At 37.7% G+C, this 21393-nt stretch overlaps 1 protein-coding gene across 1 annotated transcript in view; it reads left to right on the top strand.

Annotated features, from left to right (window-relative positions):
- Positions 1-3504: 3504 nt before the first annotated feature.
- The window catches only part of LOC127199002 (arylacetamide deacetylase-like 2), a 32719-nt gene continuing 14830 nt past the window's right edge, over positions 3505-21393 (top strand). Inside the window, exons 1-2 of the mRNA XM_051156903.1 lie at positions 3505-3512; positions 7051-7204. Coding sequence (XP_051012860.1) covers positions 3505-3512; positions 7051-7204 — 162 coding nt within the window. The remainder of the gene's footprint in view (positions 3513-7050; positions 7205-21393) is intronic.

Genomic DNA, 21393 nt, shown 5'->3' with positions numbered 1-21393 from the left:
GAAAATCAACAAGATAGACAGACCATTAGCCAAACTAACTAAAAGGCAGAGAGACAGTATTGAAATCAACAAAATCAGAAATGAAAAGGGAGACATAACAACAGACACTGAAGAAATTCAAAGAATCATAAGATCCTACTTTGAAGGCATATACGCCACAAAATTTGAAAATCTAAGGGAAATGGACGATTTTCTTGAACAATTTCACTTGCCAAAGTTGAATGAAGAACAGATAAACAAGCTAAATAGTCCCATTTCCCCTACAGAAATAGAAGCAATCATCGATGGTCTCCCAACCAAAAAAAGCCCAGAGCCAGATGGTTTCAGTGCAGAATTCTACCAGACCTTTAAGGGCGAGCTAATACCGATACTCTTCAAGCTACTCCAAAAGATAGAAATGGATGGAAAATTACCAACTTCATTCTATGAGGCCATAGTCTCATTGATACCTAAACCTCACAAAGACTCAACAAAGAAAGAGAATTTCAGACCAATTTCTCTTATGAACATAGATGCAAAAATACTAAATAAAATACTTGCAAAACGAATACAGGAGCACATCAAAGATATCATTCATCATGACCAAGTAGACTTCATTCCAGGCATGCAGGGATGGTTTAATATACGGAAATCCATCAATGTAATCCACCATATAAACAAACTGAAAATAAAAAACCACATGATCATCTCCTTGGATGCAGAGAAAGCATTTGATAAAATTCAACACCCATTCATGTTTAAAGTTTTAGAGAGATCGGGGATACAGGGCACTTTCCTCAACATAATAAAGGCTATATACAGCAAGCCAATAGCCAAAATCAAAGTAAATGGTGAGATACTCAAGGAAATTCCTCTCAAATCGGGAACAAGGCAAGGCTGCCCACTCTCTCCATATCTCTTCAATATAGTACTCGAAGTTCTAGCCAGAGCAATAAGACAACAAAAGGAGATCAAGGGTATCCAAATGGGAAAGGAGGAAGTCAAATTATCCCTCTTTGCAGATGATATGATAGTGTACATAAGTGACCCTCAAAACTCCACCAGAGAACTCCTAAAGCTGATAAACACCTTCAGCAAATTGGCTGGATACAAAATTAACTCAAAAAAGTCTGTAGCCTTCCTATACACAAATGACAAGCTTGCAGAGGAAGAAATTAGGAAAACTACACCCTTCACATTAGCCACAAGCAATATAAAATATCTAGGAGTTACCCTAACTAAGCAAGTGAAGGACTTGTATGAAAATAATTTCAAAACTCTGAAGAAAGAGATTGAAGATGACCTGAGAAGATGGCATGATCTTCCTTGCTCATGGATCGGGAGAATTAACATAGTAAAAATGGCCATCCTACCAAAAGCAATCTACAGATTCAATGCAATCCCTATCAAAATAACTACACAATTTTTTAAAGACATTGAAAATTCAATTCTGAACTTCATATGGAAAAACAAAAAACCCAGAATAGCTAAAATAATCTTGTACAATAAAAGGTGCTCCGGAGGAATCTCCATACCTGATCTCAAACTGTACTATAAAGCAATAGTAATTAAAACAGCATGGTCCTGGCACAGGAACAGGCTGGTTGATCAGTGGAATCGAATCGAAGACCCAGATATGAATCCACACACATATGGTCACTTGATTTTTGACAAAGAAGCCAAATCCATTCAATGGAAAAAGGATAGCATCTTCAACAAATGGTGCTGGTCTAACTGGAGGTCTATGTGTAAAAAAATGAAACTGGACCCATATTTGTCACCTTGCACAAAACTCAAATCCAAGTGGATTAAAGACCTCAACATAAAACCAGAGACACTAAGCCACTTAGAAGAAAAAGTGGGAAAGAGCCTGGAACATATTGGCACAGGAGACAACTTCCTGAACAGAACACCAACGGCCCAGGCCTTAATGTCAACCATTAATAAATGGGACCTCATGAGGCTGAGAAGCTTCTGTAAGGCAGGAGACACTGTCAAGAGAACAAAGCGACAGCCTACAGACTGGGAAAAAATCTTCACCAACCCTACATCTGACAAAGGTCTAATATCCAAAATATATAAAGAACTCAAGAAATTAAACACCACCAAACCGATAACCCAATTGAGAAATGGGGCTTGGAACTAAACAGAGAATTCTCAACAGAGGAGTATCAAATGGCTGAGAAACACTTAAAGAAATGCTCAACCTCCTTAGTCATCAGGGAAATGCAAATCAAAACAACTCTGAGATTCCATCTTACACCCATCAGAATGGCTAAGATCAAAAATTCAAGCGACACCACATGCTGGCGAGGATGTGGGGAGAGAGGAACACTCCTTCATTGCTGATGGGAATGCAAACTAGTACAGCCACTTTGGAAATCTATCTGGTGCTATCTCAGAAAAATGGGAATAGGGCTTCCTCAAGACCCAGCTATTCCACTCCTTGGAATATACCCAGAAGATGCTCCAGCACACAACAAGAAAATTTGCTCAACCATGTTCATAGCAGCCTTATTGTAATAGCCAGAACATGGAAACAGCCTAAGTGTCCCTCAGTAGAAGAGTGGATAAAGAAACTGTGGTACATATACACTATGGAATACTACTCAGCTATTAAAAACAAGGAATTCCCGAAATTTGTGGATAAATGGATTGAGCTAGAAATGATCATAATGAGTGAGTTAACCCAGAAGCAGAAAGAATCAAATGGTATATACTCACTTATATCTGCATACTAGCCCAAGGGGCATGTCCCACAAAAGCCTTCACTTACCAGGAAACTGGGACAGAGGGGAAGGCATCCTATTGGGACTCTAAATGAGAGACGCATGGGAGAACAGCAAAATAAAAGGATACAGAGGGTCCTAGAAATCTACAAGTAGAACAATATGATAGGCAGATTTGGGCTTAGGGGTCCCACTCAAACTAAGGCACCAGCCAAGGACAATACAGGAGGTAAACTTTAAACCCCTTCCCAGATCTAGCCAATGGTCAGAATATTCTCCACAGTTGAGTGGAGAGTGTGATACGACTTTCTCACATATTCTGGTGCCTCACATTTGACCATGTCCCCTGGAGGGGGAGACCTGGTGGCACTCAGAGGAAGGACAGCAAGTAGCCAAGAAGAGACTTGATACCCTATGAGAATATTTAGGGGGACGTAATCCCCCTCAGGAACAGTCATAGGGGAGGGGAATAATGGGAAAATGGGGGGGAAGGAATGGGAGGATACAAGGGATGGGATAAACATTGAGATGTAACAAGAATAAATTAATAAAAAAAAATTCCAGACTTGACTCATTATTTCTCATGTCTCTGTACCCCACTTTCAATGCCTACTCCTTCTTTCAGATGAACCCTGGTTTGATTTGCCCCATGGGCCGGGACATATCATTTGGTGCCTGAACAGGGACCTGGAAATGAGGAATTAAGTGACAGACATTGCATGGAGGGGTCTCAGTGAAAAGACAAGTGAAAAAACAAGTGGACCATTTCCCCCAAAGCTGCCCACTTCGCAGAGAAATGGCAAGGTAAGCAACGCAAACACGGGACAGAGCAAAAGCAAAGATTTATTCAGATAGGCATTGGAAAATAAGCTTCAAACTCAAGGAATAAGGGCAAATACTGAGCAATTGGATACATTTTTAGGTTTTGTCAATGAAGTATATCCATGGTTTCTTGAAGAAGAAGTGGTTAATTTAAAAATGTAAGATAGAGTTGGTAAAAAGTTACAGGAACACTATATTATGCTTTTAGACCTATAAAAGTTCCTATACATATTTTGTTTGTGTGTTTTTTGGCTTTAGTTAAAGATAGTTTAAACCCTGGATATACCATTTATTGTCAAGGTTTCGAAACTGCTTCTTTTTGTCTTGCCTATCAGACTGTTTGTTCGCTTTATGATCATCATGTCAAATTTTATGTCTATGTCTGTAAATTTGTTTAATTGTATAAATATCGTTTCTTTTTCTATATTTTAAGACAGGACTAAGCTTTACTTGCTGGCCAATTTTCTAAAACATTGTAGCCCAATATGGTACACACAGCACATGAGGCAGTAAGAGTACTGCATCTGTGGTGCTGGCCAACAGTAGACCCACACTTGTGGGGGCCTGGACCCAGGGACAGTGGCCATCTATAGGGAACAAGCCCAGTGTTGGACTGTCCATGAGCCAAAACATTTTACAGGCACTGGTGCTGGCTGCCTGTGGAGCTCAACTCTTACAGAACAGAGATGTCTGTGAACACGTGGCTAGTTAGAGAAGTATGGTCTAAAGAATAGAGTTTATTGCCTAAAACTTAGAATTTTCTTCCTTAATTTTTATTGTAAGAGACTAACAGTTTTCTAAACTGGTCTAGGGAATGGAGTTAATTACAAACTCCTTAGCTACAAGGTGTTTATAATTTTTTTTTTGTTTCTTTCCTTAATTTTTACTTGAGATATTTCTACAAATTTTTAGATTCTCAAAAAAAGAGAGGTAAGCTAGTTTTGTCCTTGGAACTAGACATTTACAGCTGGGAGTTTCCAGCTTAGATCAAACTAGCTAAACAAGCACAGGGATATAACATCCTTGGACAGATACTTTTACAGACACTGCTCCTAGTTATCTGTGGGCTTGACTCTTACAGGGCAAAGATGGATATAGACATGTGTTCTATTGAAAAGGTGGATCTAGGAGGCTGATAGTTTTCTAAACAAGCCTAGGGAATGCAGTTAATTGCCTGCAAATTAGAATTTTCTTGTTTCCTTGATTAATTTTTGTTTGAGATGTTTAAAGATTTTTTTTTACTAGAATTCAGATGAAATAATTAAACAGGGTGTGGTAATGCAGCCTTTAATCCCAGCACTTGGGAGGCAGAGGCAGGCAGATCACTGTGAGAGGGCATGGTGGTGCACATGTGTTTAGTCCCAGCACTTGGGGATTAACACAGGCCAAACTCCTGAATTCCAACCTGGTCTCCACAGGGTGTGATATGCTGGTAAGCTAAATTACTTACAGAGATGTAAATTTTTAAACTTACATGAGACTATGAAATTTGTGGGAACATTGCAGCCAGGACTACCCACTCCTGTGGCTTTTCCCAAGAATACTTTCAAAATTGTCATACATTTTAAGGATTGTTTTTTTACTATTCCCTTGCATCCAAAAGATTGCCATCACTTTGTTTTCAGTGTGCCTTCTGTGAATTTTAAAGAACCAATAAAGAGATACCATTGGCAGGTTTTGCCTCAGGGAAAACAGCCCTACCCTATGTCAGAAATTTGTAGCTATAGCTTTACAAAAGGTTAGAGAAAAATATACTGATTTATATATCATTCATTACATGGAGGATATACTTGTTGCTGGAAAGGATAGACAACAAGTGCTTCTGTGTTGTGCTTTTATGGAAACCTAATTATCTCAGGCTGGTCTGCAAATAGATTTGCAGCCCTTATTCAAAATCTTGCAAGGAGATTCCTCTCCAAATTCACCCTGGGAGCTTACAGCTGAAGCCAGGAATGCTTTGGCATTAGTAAAAGAGGCTATCTTTCATCAATTCATAACCTATATAGATTATGACAAGCCTCTAGGGTATATTATCTTGGTCACTCAAACTACGCCTACCACGGTGTTCTGGCAAGGTGCTCCTATTGTGTGGGAACATTTGCTCATCTCCCAATAAGGTAATAGTACCATATTACTTGGCTGTTGCAAAGTTGATTCATATAGGTCGATGGCAAGGAAGAAAGTATTTCGGCAAAGAGCCTGATTTTATTATTCAGCCATATTCTAAGGAACAGCAAAATTGGCTGTCACCTAACTTGGGCGATTGGCCATTGGCTTGTGCACAATATTGTGGATATATAGATAACCATTTTCCCTCTAACAGGCTTCTCCATTTTTTAAATAAACATTTAGTTATTTTTCCTAAGATAACTAAATTTCAGCCTGTGAGAGATGGTTTGCTGATTTTTACTGATGGGTCTTCTAATGGAAAAGCTAGTTACATAGTAGAAGGACAGACATATGTTATTCCTACTGCTGCTAAGTCTGCTCAAGTTGCTGAACTGTAAGTGGTAGCTACTGTCTTCCAATATTATGTCTTTGTTTCTTAAATTTATATTCAGATAGTAGCCATGTAGCAGAGGCAGTTTCTAGCCTAGAAACTGCGGTACAAATCCAACCCCAATCACAGGCTAGTGGATTATTTTCTCAAATCCAGACAGCTATTCTAAAGAGAAAAAACATCCTTTTTATAGGACATTTAAGAGCTCACACTGATTTACCTGGACCTTTGGCTGCAGTAATGCGTTAGCAGATGCGGCTACCAAAACTTTGGTATGCCTTACAAATGTAGAAAAGGCTCAACAAGCTCATGATTTACATCATATTCATAGCCAAAGTCTAAGATTTCAATATAGGATTACTAAAGAGCAAGCTTGAGCCATTGTGAAGGCATGCTCCACATGTCCTCAGTTTCTTCCTGTTCCACATCTGGGAGTTAATCCCAGAGAACTGATCCCTGACCAACTTTGGCAAATGGAATTTACTCATATACCTGAACTTAGAAAGTTAAAATACATTCATGTGCCTATAGATACATATTCTGGATATTTAATTGCCTCTCTCCAATCTGGAGAAACCACAAAAAATTTTAATCGCTCACTGTCTGTGTGCCTTTTATCACATAGGTGTTCCTAAGGCTATCAAGACAGATACTGCCTCAGGGTATGTCAGCAAAGCTTTTCAAAAATCTTGTTACTGTTTTTCCATAAAGCATATTACAGGTATTCCTTATAATCCCCAAGGACACGGTATGGTGGAATGAGCTCATTCTACAATAAAAACCTATTTACAAAAAGTAAAGAAGGGGGAACTTACCCCCAATCACCTACATGTTCTGTTTATTTTAAGTTGTTATTGCTTGATGCCAAAAAAAAAATCTGCAGCTGATCGATTCTGGCACAGCAATACTGAGTCATCCTTCACTAGAGTGAAATGGAAGCATCATCCTTTAACTGGACAGTGGAATGGACCTGACCCTGTATTAATATGGGCTCAAGGCTCTGTTTGTGTTTTCTCACAGGAACATGATACTGCACGCTCGCCTCCTGAGAGGCTCCTGCATCAAATGGATGCTGGTATGGATGAGTCTGTTGATGATCCCGAGGTCGAAGGGGAGGCTTCACTGGACACTTATTCCTGATCCTTCTCTTCTTCGACCTGCTTCTTGGGATAACGTATGTCAACAACACCCTCTGTCTGATTTCCCTGTGTTTGAGGTGGAAAGGAGAACTCAAGTGTTCCAGTACCTATGAGGCATCCTCCTTGCGGACGTGACTGAACTTTGGAGTCGGTGTTTTGCAGAGACTCTCCTTCCAGAAACTCAGATTTTAAGCTTTATAAGTATTTTTCCACCCTAATTGTTAGGGTCCGTTTCATCTACAGGACTATGGAGAACTGAAAAGGGATTTGTGGCATGTTGTTGGGTGGTAAAATCTCTGTTGTTATTATTCTTGTATCCACTACTGTTTTTGCCATTGCTTTACTAATATTGTTTATGCCTTAAAACTAAGAGGTTAGCAATTTGAGATGACTGAGCAAGTTACAATGTCACCCTAGACATACCTAGACTCTTTATGAGTAGGATGCAGTTAGATTCACATTCAATATAATCCCTTTAGAATTGACAGTAATCTACAGCATGGATTATCCTTGGCGGGGATGACAGGGCTCAAAATCATAGCCTGTGCCTGCCTTCATTTCTAATAGAGCTCATGTCTCAGCAATCACAGCCAATTCAAGCACAGCACATGGCATAGAGCTCAAAGCCACTGCCCTTCTTCATGTGTTCATATGGAGGCAAGCCAGAGATGGGTAAGAATGAGTCTGAGCCTTATCTAACCTAAGACAGGATATGAATGATGGAAATCATGTGCCAATGATGGGTAAAGAAAGATAAGTGTTCTACTCACTGACCTAAGACAGACTCTTCATAATTTTATTTTAGAAGGGGCAGATGTGGGGAGTTTTGCAACATTCTGCCATGTTAGAAATCCTTTGCTTAGGCTGCACGCTTTGACCTTGGAGTTGCTGACCTTTGCCAGAGGAGGTCTTTTGTTGTAGGCTATCCTTGAACTATTTACCTTTGAAGAAGTAGGGAAGTACCTACTGAGAACCACCCACAGGATTAAGGAAGTTCTTACAGGGAGCTACTCAGAGAAATATGAAGTTCTTACAGGGAGCTATTTAGGCTATTGTATTCTTGCCTGGGGGGCTAGGGAGAGTGGGATTAGAATAGATCCTATTGACCTTGCTCTATATAGTCTTACTCATCCTCATTAAAGGGAGTCTTGATCAGAAATTTCCAGACTTGACTCATTATTTCTCATGTCTCTGTACCCCACGTTCAATGCCCACTCCCTCTTACAGGTGAGCCCTGGTTCGATTTGTCCCATGGGTTGGGACACATCAATGTAGTGCCCAAAAACATTGATGGATAAATAAAACAATATAAGCAAATTAAAAAGATGCAAGCAGCAATGAAAAGCCAAAATTCTCTATCTACATATTACATTATTCTATACTTAAATGAGCCTAATGTTTACTAGAAGACACTGAGAACTGATAAACACATATAAGAAAACTACAGGAGACAAAATTAAAATACAGAAATCAGTAGATTTCCTCTATAAAAAGAGTAAACAGATATAAAAATCTATTAAAAATATAATCCCATCATGAATAACTTGAAAGTTACTGCTATGTGATTCATATAAAAAGTAGGACTGAGAGATGTTTACAAAGAAAATGTTAAAACCTTAAAGAAAGAAATGGAGGAAGACATTAGAAAATAGAAAACCCAACCATGGCTATGAATATCAATAATTAATATTGAGAAAATTGTTACTATACAAAACCCTATGACAGATTCAATGAAATCCAACAAAAATCCTAGTGTAATTCCTCATTGAAATGGCTAAAAATAGAAACCAAACCAAGCAAGAAAAAAACCCTTAAATTTCTTGGGAAGCACAGAAGAACATGCAGAGCCAAAGCAATTCTGGGGTAAAGAATATCGCTTAATGAACCCCCATACTAGATTTCTTATAGTGAAGAACCATGGAAAATAAACCTCATACTGAATTAAAAACAGACACATGGATAATTATTAGAATATAAGACACAAATAGTTCATGTCACCACATCTACCTGATTTTAGACAAGCACTCCATAAATAAACATTAGAGGAAAGACAGGTGGGAAACATGACCCACACTCTATTTTACTTGGTATTGGAAGAGACTTCTGCTTTCATCATTCTGGTATTGCTAGTAGAAGTTGAATCGGAACTGGTGGGATGTAAAGCCTAGCTGGCAGAAGTACCACTGGCTAGGTGGAGAAGGTTGGATGCTATACTGAGCCTTGTAGGTTTTTTGGGTTTTGTTGGTGGTGGTGGTGGTGGTGGTTTTTTTGTTGGTTTTGTTTCATTTTTATGGCTAGAGAAATAAAGTATCATGCTGTCTGGGAACATTTACTATTTACCTCTTACTCTTTCTCCTTCTTCCACTTCTTCTTTTCTTCTTCCCCTCCTCTCTGTTCCTCTCCCTCTCCTTCCTGTCCTCCATCTCTCCCTCTGATCATCCTTCCCCATCTCCCTCTGCCCCTTCCTTCCTCCCACATCTTTTATATTTTGAAAATACATCTTGCCCCATAGTAAGATCAGCCTGGAGCTTGCAATGCTGGCCAGGTTCACTTTGACCTTTAACTTCTTCCCAATGACCTCCCTCTGCCTGAGATTTCAGCTCTGCCCCACTATACCTGCCTTAGTTTTGTTTTTAGGGTTTTTTTTCTTTCAGATATTTGATTGGGAACAACTCTCTCCTTTAAAGGCTGCCATTTGACCCTCTCTACTCAAGAGGAATTGGGAGATTTTTCACATGGCCTCCATTTTTCCCCCGCCAGTGCTTGTCTGTTGTGTCTAAACTAAAAAAAGACTCCTTGATTTAATGGATCACATACTTGCTTAGCTCACTTATCTAGTCACTTTGTCTGAAGACTTTCACTCCACCTACAACATTTCCTCACAGAGTCCTAAGATTATTGTTTGCCTGGTTATGTCAGATAATGTGTATCTTCCAGTGACTGGGAATCCTGAAGGCCACCTCAGAATTCTACTTACTCTAAGGCTTTTGAGGTTGTTTTATCAGCAGTTTGAATCTGTTGTGGATTCTTCTGTATTTATATTGCCTGCAGTTCACTAAGCTATTGGAACGTGAGTCGGTGTCTTCTGTCATTTAGACCTAACTCATCTGCAGTCACTTCCAGCACAGTACCCCATCTCTTGTTCTCTCTTGTGCTTGTGAGAGTCAACCAGACATCCACTAAATCAATGAGCAAGACATCTCTTAGGTTTTGGTACCTTTTATAATTATTTTTTTCCTCTGATTCTGTTGAGATGAATTTTATCAGCCGGCCCTTCATTCCTTCATGTTTATGTTTTTACTAAAACCATAAAGTAAGTTAATTTTATACTTTCTTCAGTTCTTTTCTATTAAGAAAAAATAATGTGATTCAGAAGCTAGACATTTATTCTTATTGATTTTAATTCTGGTTTTAAAAATTTGAGGGTAAACAGAGCATATCTGACTGGATGGAAGGAAAGCTAACATCCACTGAGTTCCATTTGAGTTCTAAGCAGTTCAGAGGAGCGAAGAGAGAAAAAACATATAGAAGTAACCTAGTATTTTAAATAGCGGGTTGGTGTTTCCAGGATGTTCATGTGGGGTTTCTCCATTCAGCTTGTCTTCAGCCTCCTCAACCTTCTTCCATCCATGATCCATGCATTTCTTGTTCCCTGAAATGGAGAATGACTTCTTACACTGATGTTCTGGTGTTCACATAGATATCAAAGCAGAGTTGCGTTAAGATTACAACATGGACCAAGTAAGAGTGCCAAGAATAGCTTCTGCCCACAGGTCAGTGAAGAAGGTGGGAGAGCCCTGATCTATAGAATATGTTCTGTGTCAGAACTGGTAGGATAGGAATCAGAGAAAGAGAAGAATTTTCGCAATGGAACAGATAAATGTCGTTATACTCAATGTTAAAAATCTTTTCTCTAATATGAATACATGGAATACCAGGATGCAGCAAATGTTTGTTTAATCAACATGGAGTTTCTCCATGATTATACAAGTAGCTATCTGAATCTACACACTTTAAGTTTAATATACGGTGATCTGCATACAAATTTCAGCATTAGATGAATTGGTTCATAATTTGGAAAAGAATATCAATTTCATTTCTATTTGCCCTCTAATGGTAACTGACAGTGTAGATTAGAGATATCTAAATGTGGGTGTTAGCCTTAAGGTTGATAGACTCTTACATAACATTTTATCTTGCTTTTGAACTGTTGCCACTACTCTTTGCAAAATGGCAATAGAACAAAGTGATTCCCTGGCCCATTTTTGCCTGTGCTCTAATTAGGGTCCTAACTGCTGCTGCTCTTCTGTGTTATGTGGTGAAAGAGGAGCTTTCCACTCCTCTCAGAAGGCTTTTGTTATTGTTGTCTATTTTATTAGACATGTCGTAGTAAACGCTTTTCCATAAAGCAGTGCAGTTGCATAACCAGTTTCATCAGTAGTTTGATCTCAGAACTGAATGTCAAGCCACTGTTGCTAAAATCATTGTTTTACCTCACACACTTACCTTTGTCTGCTCCATAGTCAATATATGAGTTGCCATTGACTATCACCACACACAAGTTTGCAGAAGTTTTATCATGGGATACAAAGCTCTGTGCTTTGGATTCACTTGTATTCTATTTGCTTATTGTATTTATTTACCTCTTCCAAATAATATTGAAGAACCCTGGAAAGTGAGAGTCCTCGATGCTACCATAAAAATGACTTCACTTGTGGTAATATACATTTTAAAGGGGAATTGGGATGCCATGTTATAAGTACATTTCAAACTTTTATTTCAAAGTGTTTGGAAATGATATCAATTTTCTTTTCTTGTTTTGTTGTTGCTTGCTTGCTTGGTTGGTTCATTAGTTTGGTTTGGTTTGGTTTTTCAAGTCAGGGTTTCTTTGTATAGCTCTGTCTGTCAAGGAATTCACTCAGTAGACTAAGCTGCCTTCCCAAGTTTTGGGATCAAAGGCATGTGCTACCAACACCTGGCTTTCTTTATGGTATGTAAATCAGATAATCCTGATTTTTTAATCACTAACATTCTTTACTAATGTTCTATAAGCAGTGGGTGGCAGACAATGTTTCTATAATACTAAATGTAGTTATTATACATCAAACATCAGATTAAAAGAAATCATATTGTCTGATAAGAATTTGGGGGAATTGCTAAGAAGCTTGGGTATGTTTCATGTTTTCACCAATACCTAGGGTCATAGAGTCTTTGAAAACTCATGGGTTATGTCCATTAAGTTTAGACTTTTGATGCATTTAATTATTTGTTGGTCTAGTGATTTAGTTTTTAAGGCACTTCTCAAGATTTCTCTTCACAGAAACTTTGCATATTCTTTGAGTGACTGAGGCCTCCAAATAAACTTGGATATGGATACATTTGCCAATATTAACTACGTGAACAGTTTTCATGATGATAACGCTGTCACCATTATAAGTAATACACCTAATATATTTACAATTGGATGAAATGTGTTTTAAGAACAAGGCATTTATTTTATTTTCTCAGATCTCTTTTCTACATTGTTTGTGGATGTTAGTTGACTGTCCTGTCTGGGTTTCCAATAGTCCGTTGTGAGATTCCATCTGGAAAAGCCATAAAATCTGTTGGAAAGCTGCACTGTGTACTTCTGAGCAGAATAGATTTACTTTTAAGCTGGAAGTGCACTGACATGTCTCAAAGGCCCACAGGGCTTCAAGAGTCACTTCCTGAGCTCTACTGCCATCATTATCTTTCTTGAGCCCTAAGATGCTGCAGTTTGGACTTTAAAATGGAAGTGATATAATTTGAGCACAGAGAATACACTGAGATACCATTAGCCAAAATACACTTTCGTCTAAAATCCATACAGATACTAGGAAGGCTAGGCAGAAAATAGGAGAAAACTATGGATGGCAAAGACACAAAAGACAGTGCCAGATGATAAAAATGGAACCTAACACACTGCAGAAGGGCTGTCAGAAATCCCATCTAGACATCTAACACATCTTATTCTCAAAGTCCAACATTTGCTGGGTCATCCTGGAACCAATTTCTTTCTCTACTAATTCATGTATCACTTTCTTTGTTGGACAATAGAGGAGATAGTTGAACCAGTGCCTTTCAGTAGAGAAACTGCTACATCTTCTCTGAGTCTTTCATAAATATCTTGACTTCAAAGACTGACACTTGTCTCTTCATTGATATGTATGAATTCTGAAGAAATACAATTGCTGTATTTTAGTTTAATTTCTCATATTTCAAAGATGAATAATGACACATGTGAATGCATAAGTGATTTTGCATATATATGCAAATATATGAACAAATTATAAGTTATGTAAATATTCTGCATAAAAATTGACAAACTTCTACCTGAAGTTCAATTGATAAGTATTCTTATTATTATCTCAGAATTATATAAGCTCATATCATTTCCAAGAGAAGTAAATTGTGAAACATATTTCATGAAATAAACTTTAAAGATATGATAAAATAGTGCAGAAAATAGAGTACTCAATGGTAATGCAGTCAAATGACATACAGTAGAACATACATGAAAGCACATAAATTTAAATCCAGTTATATCCTATACAGCCTATTTAAATTCATATGTTTCTATTTTTCTCAAGGTTAAAATGAATAAATACATTGTAGCATTGGTATTAAGAGAATAGGAAAGTATATGTCACCAAACATCATTCAATAATTTGTAGATAAGCTCATTTCCAGTCACGGTAGTCATAGACTCAATAATGTCTAGAATCCTAGCCAATAAAATATGGAGGGGGCCAACATTAATTCCATGATTGGAGCTAAGAAAAATATGGAAATTAATATAATAATGACATATTTATTTGATTGAGAATATATTTATAACTAATTGTATTAATGAAAATATTATTTATATTTAAACATTGTAGCACATGTAGTAAAAGCTTAAAAGCTAGCATCCACATATAAAAGCATCCATACAATATTTAAATTACCTCACTCAGGATGATTTTTTCCTAGCTCCATCAATTTCATTGACTAATTTTCCAATGCATAAATACACTCATCTCTGGTGAACATCTAGATTGGTTTTCGATTTCGGGCTATTATAAAGAGAGAAGTCATGAAAATGATTGAGCAAGTGTCTGTATAACAGAATGTAGTGTCTGTGAGGTATATGCTCAAGAGTGGTATAGCAGTATCTTAGGGGAGATAGTTTTCTAGCTTCCTGAGGAACCACTGTGCTAAGTTCCACAGGGGTTGTTCATGTCTGCACTCTCATGATCAGTTCTTGAGTGTTCTTCTTTCCCCACATCCTCAACAGAATAAGCTGTCATTTGTTTTATTGACATTAGCCATTCTGACTAGCAGAAGATGAACTCTCAAAGTCGTTTTGATTTGCATTTCCTTGATGACTAAGCATAGGAACATTTCCCTGAGTGTTTCTTCTCAGCTATTTGTTGCATCTTTTGAGAACTCTCCTTTTACTTTATACCCCATTTTAAGTGGGTTGTTTTCTTGAAGTCCAGATTGTTTAGTTCTTTATATTTTTTATCAGTCTTATGTTGAACATACATTTGGTAAACATCTTTTCCTATTCTCTAGCCTACTGTTTTGTCCAAATGATATTATCCTTTGCTGTACAGAACCCTTTCATTTGGTCTTATTTATTAATTGTTTTCCTTAGTACTTGTGAAAATACTGTCTCATTCAGAATGTCTCTTCTGACATGAGGTCAAGACTGTTCACCACTTTCTCTTCTATCAGATTCACGGTAACTGATGTTATGTGATGGCCTTTGATCCATATCAAGGTGAGTTTTGTACAGGATGAAAAAATATGGATCTATTTGCATTCTTCCACATGCAGTAAGCCATTTTGAACACCACAATTTGTTAAAGATGTTATCTTTTTTTCAGTTTGCATTTCTGTCTTCTTTGTCAAAAGTCACGTGCCTGGAGCTATATGGATTTCTGCCTGGATCTTCAACTTGATTCCATTGATCTCTGTTTCTGTTTTTGTGCCAGTACCATGCTGGTTTATTACTAAAGCTGTGTGGCGCAGATTGATATTAACAGTGGTGATACAGGCACTAGTTCTTTTATTATTTAGAGTTTTAGCTATTATGACGATTTTGTATTTTCATATCATTCTAGTACCATCAGTGACTACAACTGGCAGGGACAAAGGTAGATGATTTATTGGGTCCTTCCTGTCCTTCAATATGATCTTTCAATTCTTACCCTCAGCATCCGTTTACAGATGCCCCTCCTCTCATCTCAAATCCATTCAGTGGAGACTTCAACTCCTGTTTCATACCTAGGATCCCCCATCCTTTTCATCCTTGCCTCTTCCAATGACTTTATCTTAATATAATCTACTTGAAGAATCCCCTTCTGCTACCATACTGAAAATCCCTGAGAACCTGGCCTTGTGATGTGGATAAGATCCCCTTGGCTTTTTCCTGAAGTCCGTCTCATCTTTTTCTCCTAGCCCACATTTACTCATCTTTATAACCTACCAACATGCAGAAGCACTCTCTAAAAGGCAACCCACAGACACCACACTTTCCTAAGATTCAGAGGTAGCAACAGAAATCAAAGAATGAAACACCTACTTAACAAGACAAGACCAGATATCTACATCTATCAATCACCCCAAAGATCCTAACCCCAGATGCCTAGACATAGCACAAAACCACAAACATTAACAGCCAAGACAAAATGCCTCCACTAGAACCCAGTAACCCCACAACAGTAAGACCTGAGGAATGCAATAAACATTACCACAGTACAAGGACTTAAAAATAGTGCCCATGAAGATGTTCAAGGACCTTAAATAAATATGAATAAGTCCCTTAGTGAAGTCTATGAAAAAACAATGAAATGAAATCATGAAAACAGTTCAAGACATGAAAGTAGAAATAAAATTACTAAAGAAAATACAAACTAGAGACAAAAAGAAGGCATACATGCTTTAAATGTGAATAATTCTCAGTAACTTCCACAATATTATTAAATGTTATTACAGTATTTATAACGTAAAATGCTCAACACATTTTGAAATCAATTGTGTGTATATATTTATATAATGAATATGTATAATATATTATATTTGTATATTAAAAATACTGTATGCCAAAAAGAAAGAAAACCCAAACTGAGATAAAACTGCAAAAACAAAACAACAAAAAACAAAACAAAAACAAAGATATTTAAGTGCATTGGTGGATAACAATTAATAATAAAAATAATTCACTTCTTGATGTGGTTTGGAGTGATAGTTTATTTCCAAATTTGTTTGTTTGTTTGTTGAAGGCATAAAATACACTTTCCAACTAGGTTAAAATAAAGATAATCAGAATTAACTTTGACTTCTTAACTAAAATATGTCTTACACTTTGAGCAACTGCTCCATCAAGTACTTGAATGGAGAGACCTAAGACGTTGATGATAAGCAGAAACATGCATATCTACTAGGCATATAAAGACAGTGCATATCTACAGCATTGTTACTTGAAAGACACAAAAATATAAATGATTTGGGAACTAGAGATGAATAGCTGTTTTACAACTTTTTCTTTTTATTTATGTTTCTCTTATACCCAACATCCTATGCCGACTTCAGCCTCCCCTCCCTTCATTGTGTCCAGTCTCCCTGCACACCTCCTCCCAAAATTCCACTGCTCCTCTATTTCCCTTTAGATAGAGCTTGCATCCCAGGGCTATCATCAACCAATAGTGATGCCATAAGAATAGACACAAATCCTTATATCAAAGCTGGAGGCATCACCTAGGAAGAGAAAATGGGCCCTCAAAGCTGGCAAGAATCAGAGGTACCCCTCCCATTATAAGGAGTCCCACAAAAACCTCAAGCTAAACAAGCACAAGCATGAAGACCTAGTGTAGACCCAAGTAGACTCCATAATTGCAGCTCACAGTCTCTGTGAGGTCCTACGAGCCCTGCTTAATTGATTCTCTGGGGCATATTCTCCTAGTATCCTCCTCCAGCCCTCTAGTCCCCACTACCAGCCTCTGCCTACCATGAGGTTCCTTGGACTTCACCTACTGTTTAGCTGTGAGTCTCTGTTCCTATTAGGAATCATTTTAATGACTTGTGGGGGGCGTCAGTCATGTTTGGTTCTCCCCTAGATCTCTGAGCCATGCAGCTTCCAATTCAAGACAGTATTGGACATTGGCTTTCTCCCATGGTTTTGGCTTAAAGTTCGACCAGTCATTGATTGACCACTGTTATAACCTCTGAGCCACAATTGTCCTAGCATATCTTTCAGGCAGGACAGGTTGGGGCTGAAGGTTTGTGGCTGGCTTGTATCCTAGTCTCACCATTGGAAAATGTGCCTGGTTATGGAAGATGGCAGCTTCAGGCTCAGTATCCTCCATTACAAGAAGTCCTCACTAGCCTCACCCTCATAGGTTCCAGGAAATTTCCACTGCATCAGGTTTCTAAATTGCCCCACTAAATGCCCCCCAATTTCAGTCATCTCTACCCATTACTATCTCCTTCTGTTGCCCTATATCCCACCTGATCCGTCCTGTTTCTATCCCCACCAGCCCTGAGTCCACAGCAAAATCTATTCTATTTCCCCTTCCCTGGGAGATCCATATGTCTCCCCCTAAAGCCCTCCTTGTTACTTAAACACACTGGGCCTGTAGATTATAGCATAATTATTTTTTAATTAGCCACTAATGTTGATTTATATGTGAGTAAAAAGAGTTTGTCTTTCTGGGTTTGGGTGGCCTTGCGCAGAACATGAGTGACAGCTCATGCTAGTGAGGATATAAAGCAAGGGGAAACACCTCCACATTGCTGGTGGGAGCAGAAACTTTTACATCCACAATGGGAATTAATATGGTGGGTCCTCCAAAATTTGAGAATCAGTAAACTTCAATACCCAGAAATCCCACTCTTTGGGATATACCCAAAGATGCTCCATCTTATCTCAAGAATTATTCAAAAAGTTAGGAACTGGAAACAACCTAAATATCCCCTAATGGAAGAATGGATAAAAAATGTGCTACGTTTACACAATGGAGTGTCACTCAGCTTTTAAGACAAATTATAATACAAATATTTCAGCCAAATGGATAGAACTAAAAAAAGTCTGAAAAACAGAGACCAGCTGTAATTTTCATTCATGTTCTTGACTTTAGCCATTCTGACAGATATAAGATGGAATCTCCAAGTCATTTTGATTTCCATTTCCCTGATGCCTAAGGATGTTGAACATTTTTACATGTTTTTCAGCCATTTGAGGTTTCTCTGCTGAGATTTTCTGTTTAGATACATACCTCCATTTTTTAATCGGATTGTTTGGTTTGTTGATATCTAGTTTCTTGAGCTCTTTATATATTTTGGATGTTAACTCTCTATCTGATGGGAAGTTGGTAAAAATACTTTGCTATTTTGAGCTGCTATTTTGTCTTTTTAATGGAATCCTTTGTCTTATAGAATCTTTTCAGATTCATGGGATTCCATTTATTAATTGGTGATCTTAGAGCCTGTGCTATTGATGTTTTGTTTAAGACATTGTCTCCTGTGCAATGTGTTTTCTTCTATCAGGTCGAGTGTATCTGATTTTTTGTTGATATCTTTGATACACTTGAACTTGAGTTTTGTGCAGGGTGATTAATATGGTTCTATTTGCATTCTTTTACCTGCAGATATCCAGGTACTATCTTGGAAATATGCTGTCTTTTTTCCAGTTTGTATTCCTGACTTCTTTGTCAATGATCAGGTGTCTATAGGTGTGTGAATTTATGCCTTGGCCTTTGATTTGATCCCACTCATCAGCATGCCTGTGTTTATCCCAATACCATTTGGGTTTTTTGATTACTATAGTTCAGTAGTACAGCTTGAAATCAGGAATAGTGATACCCTAGAATACTTTTTATTGTTCAGGATTGTTTTAGCTATGCTGGGGTTTTGTTTCTCCTTATGAAATTGACTATTTTCCTCCCAAAGCTCTGTAAAGAATTGTGTTGGTATTTTATGATTTCATTGAATCTGTAGACTACTTTTGGGAGCATGGCCATTTTTATCATGTTAATTCTACCAATCCATGAGCATGGGTGATTTTCTTGTCTTCTGTTATTTTATATTGTTTGTGGCTATTGTGAAGGGTGTTGTTCCCTGATTCTTTCTCAGTCTATGTGTCGTCTGTATACAGGAGGGCTACTGATTTTTTTAAGTTAATTTTTTATTCAGCCACTTTATTGAAGATGTTTATCAGCTGCAGAAGTTCTCTGCTAGACTACATTTGAGGGCTGCTAATATAAACTATCATACCATCTGCAATAATAATTTTTTTATTTCTTCCTTCCCAATTGATCTTGATCTTCAGTTTTCTGATTGTTCTATTTAGAACTTCAAGTACTATACTGAATAGATATCAAACTGCCTCCTCTCTCTGAAAATTTGCTGTTAAGTAGCTTCTCTTTCCATTCTTTTCTTGTGAGAGTGCGGTGTATCCTTTTCTGTCAAATACTCTAAATCCTCATCTTTTCTGCCACTCAGTTAGACATTACTTTCAAACATGGGTGTTGCCTTCTACAAACTAACATTACCTTCCTCTTGGATTAATGATGTGTACCACCACACCTGGACCTAAGCATTTGCTTACCTGATACTTGCTATATACCAGGCAGGCCTTGAGCTCAGATCTGTTTGTCTCTGTCTCCTGGATTAAAGGTATATTTTTATTCCAACCTGATCACACAGACCTAGATCTTTGGATGTGATCTCTTGTCAGAACAGCTAGGTTCTGAATTAATATCCTTCTACAGACAGGAGAATCACTTGAAGTTCCTGTGTCAGGTAGATTGACATATACAGCTGAAGTAATTGACGAGGTCAAATGATGAACACCAACACCACAGTTTAGGTCTGATTTCCACAAGCACCCATGGTTAACAAGTTCACATACACACATACAAACACAGATAATTTTATAACACTAAATTGAATGAATAAGAAAAATGTAAAATATTAGAACATACATAGAAAGCCACATTTCAGACAGTTTTGCTTTAGACTACAGTTAAGAGTAAATTATACCTATGTAAAATAAATTGAAATTTTTGATGGCATTAAGTGAAATTACTATTATTTCTAAAGTACATATTTAAGATTTTTTTTCAATTACTTATTTATTTATCGTTCATGTTTTCCTGTTGTATTAGTTCTTTGATAATTTGGTAAGATTATGTTTGACCATATCTACCATTCTTGAAACCACTTAGCCATCCAAATTTCTTTGTATGTTTTCTTTTTTCCCCACCCATAATGTCCAATCTGTATTGCCTGAATACTCTTGGATATATGGCTATCAACTGGAAAGAGGGTGGTGTTCCAGTAGCTATACCCTTAAAGAAAAATGACTACTCCTCTCTGACCAGCTAAAAATTGCCAATAGCTCCTTGGCTAAGGGTAGGACACCATGTTCACCTCCCTCTTCCAAGATGAAAGTTAGCCTGGCTTGAGTTTGCATGGGTTTGTGCATGCTGTCCTGATTACTGGTTTCATACATTCAGTTGCCACGTTATATCTAGAGGACACTGTTAATTTATTCAATGCCTCTCGTTTATTTATTTTTTCAGTCCCCTCTTCTGAAATGATCTCTGAGCTTTGGCAGGAGAGAAGGCAGTATAGATATTCCATTTAAGATCTGAGTATTCACTAGTCTCTTATTCCCCTCGCATTGGTTCATTTTACACCTCTGCATTAATCACAATCTACTACAAACTGAGAATTGAGAGATGCATTAATCTATGACTATAACAATAAGTCATTAGGAGTCAGTTTAATACTATGTGCACTTAATAGAGCGGTAGAAGTAGGTTCTTTCCTATGCTCTGTGCCTACCCACAGTCTCTTGGCCCAACAATGGTGTTAGGTATAATTTTCATCTTTTGTAATGGACTTAAATCCAACAATCCAATAAGGAGGTGGTTGTTTATCCCATAATGTTCAAATTGTTATTGCAATAATGGACAAGTCTTTCCAACTCAGTGGCTATTGTTTTTCATGGTGTTCACAGCTGGACAAGATTGATGATGATTATTTTTATCCTCTGGTGGTATTGTTATGCCCAAATTTTGAGAGACTCCTTGAACAGAGCACCTAAGAGCCAAGTCCAAATGCAATCACAAGGAAGTCTTTATTGCAGGTTTGAGCCTGGGTCACACCTCCAATGCACAGACAAAGCAGTTGCAAGGAAGTGGCCCCGAGTCTC

Source organism: Acomys russatus, chromosome 15, assembly GCF_903995435.1.
Source record: "Acomys russatus chromosome 15, mAcoRus1.1, whole genome shotgun sequence".
NCBI classification, from domain to species: Eukaryota; Metazoa; Chordata; class Mammalia; order Rodentia; family Muridae; genus Acomys; species Acomys russatus.
Note: the sequence above shows the minus strand (reverse complement) of the source record. Positions and strands in the feature narration are given on the sequence as shown.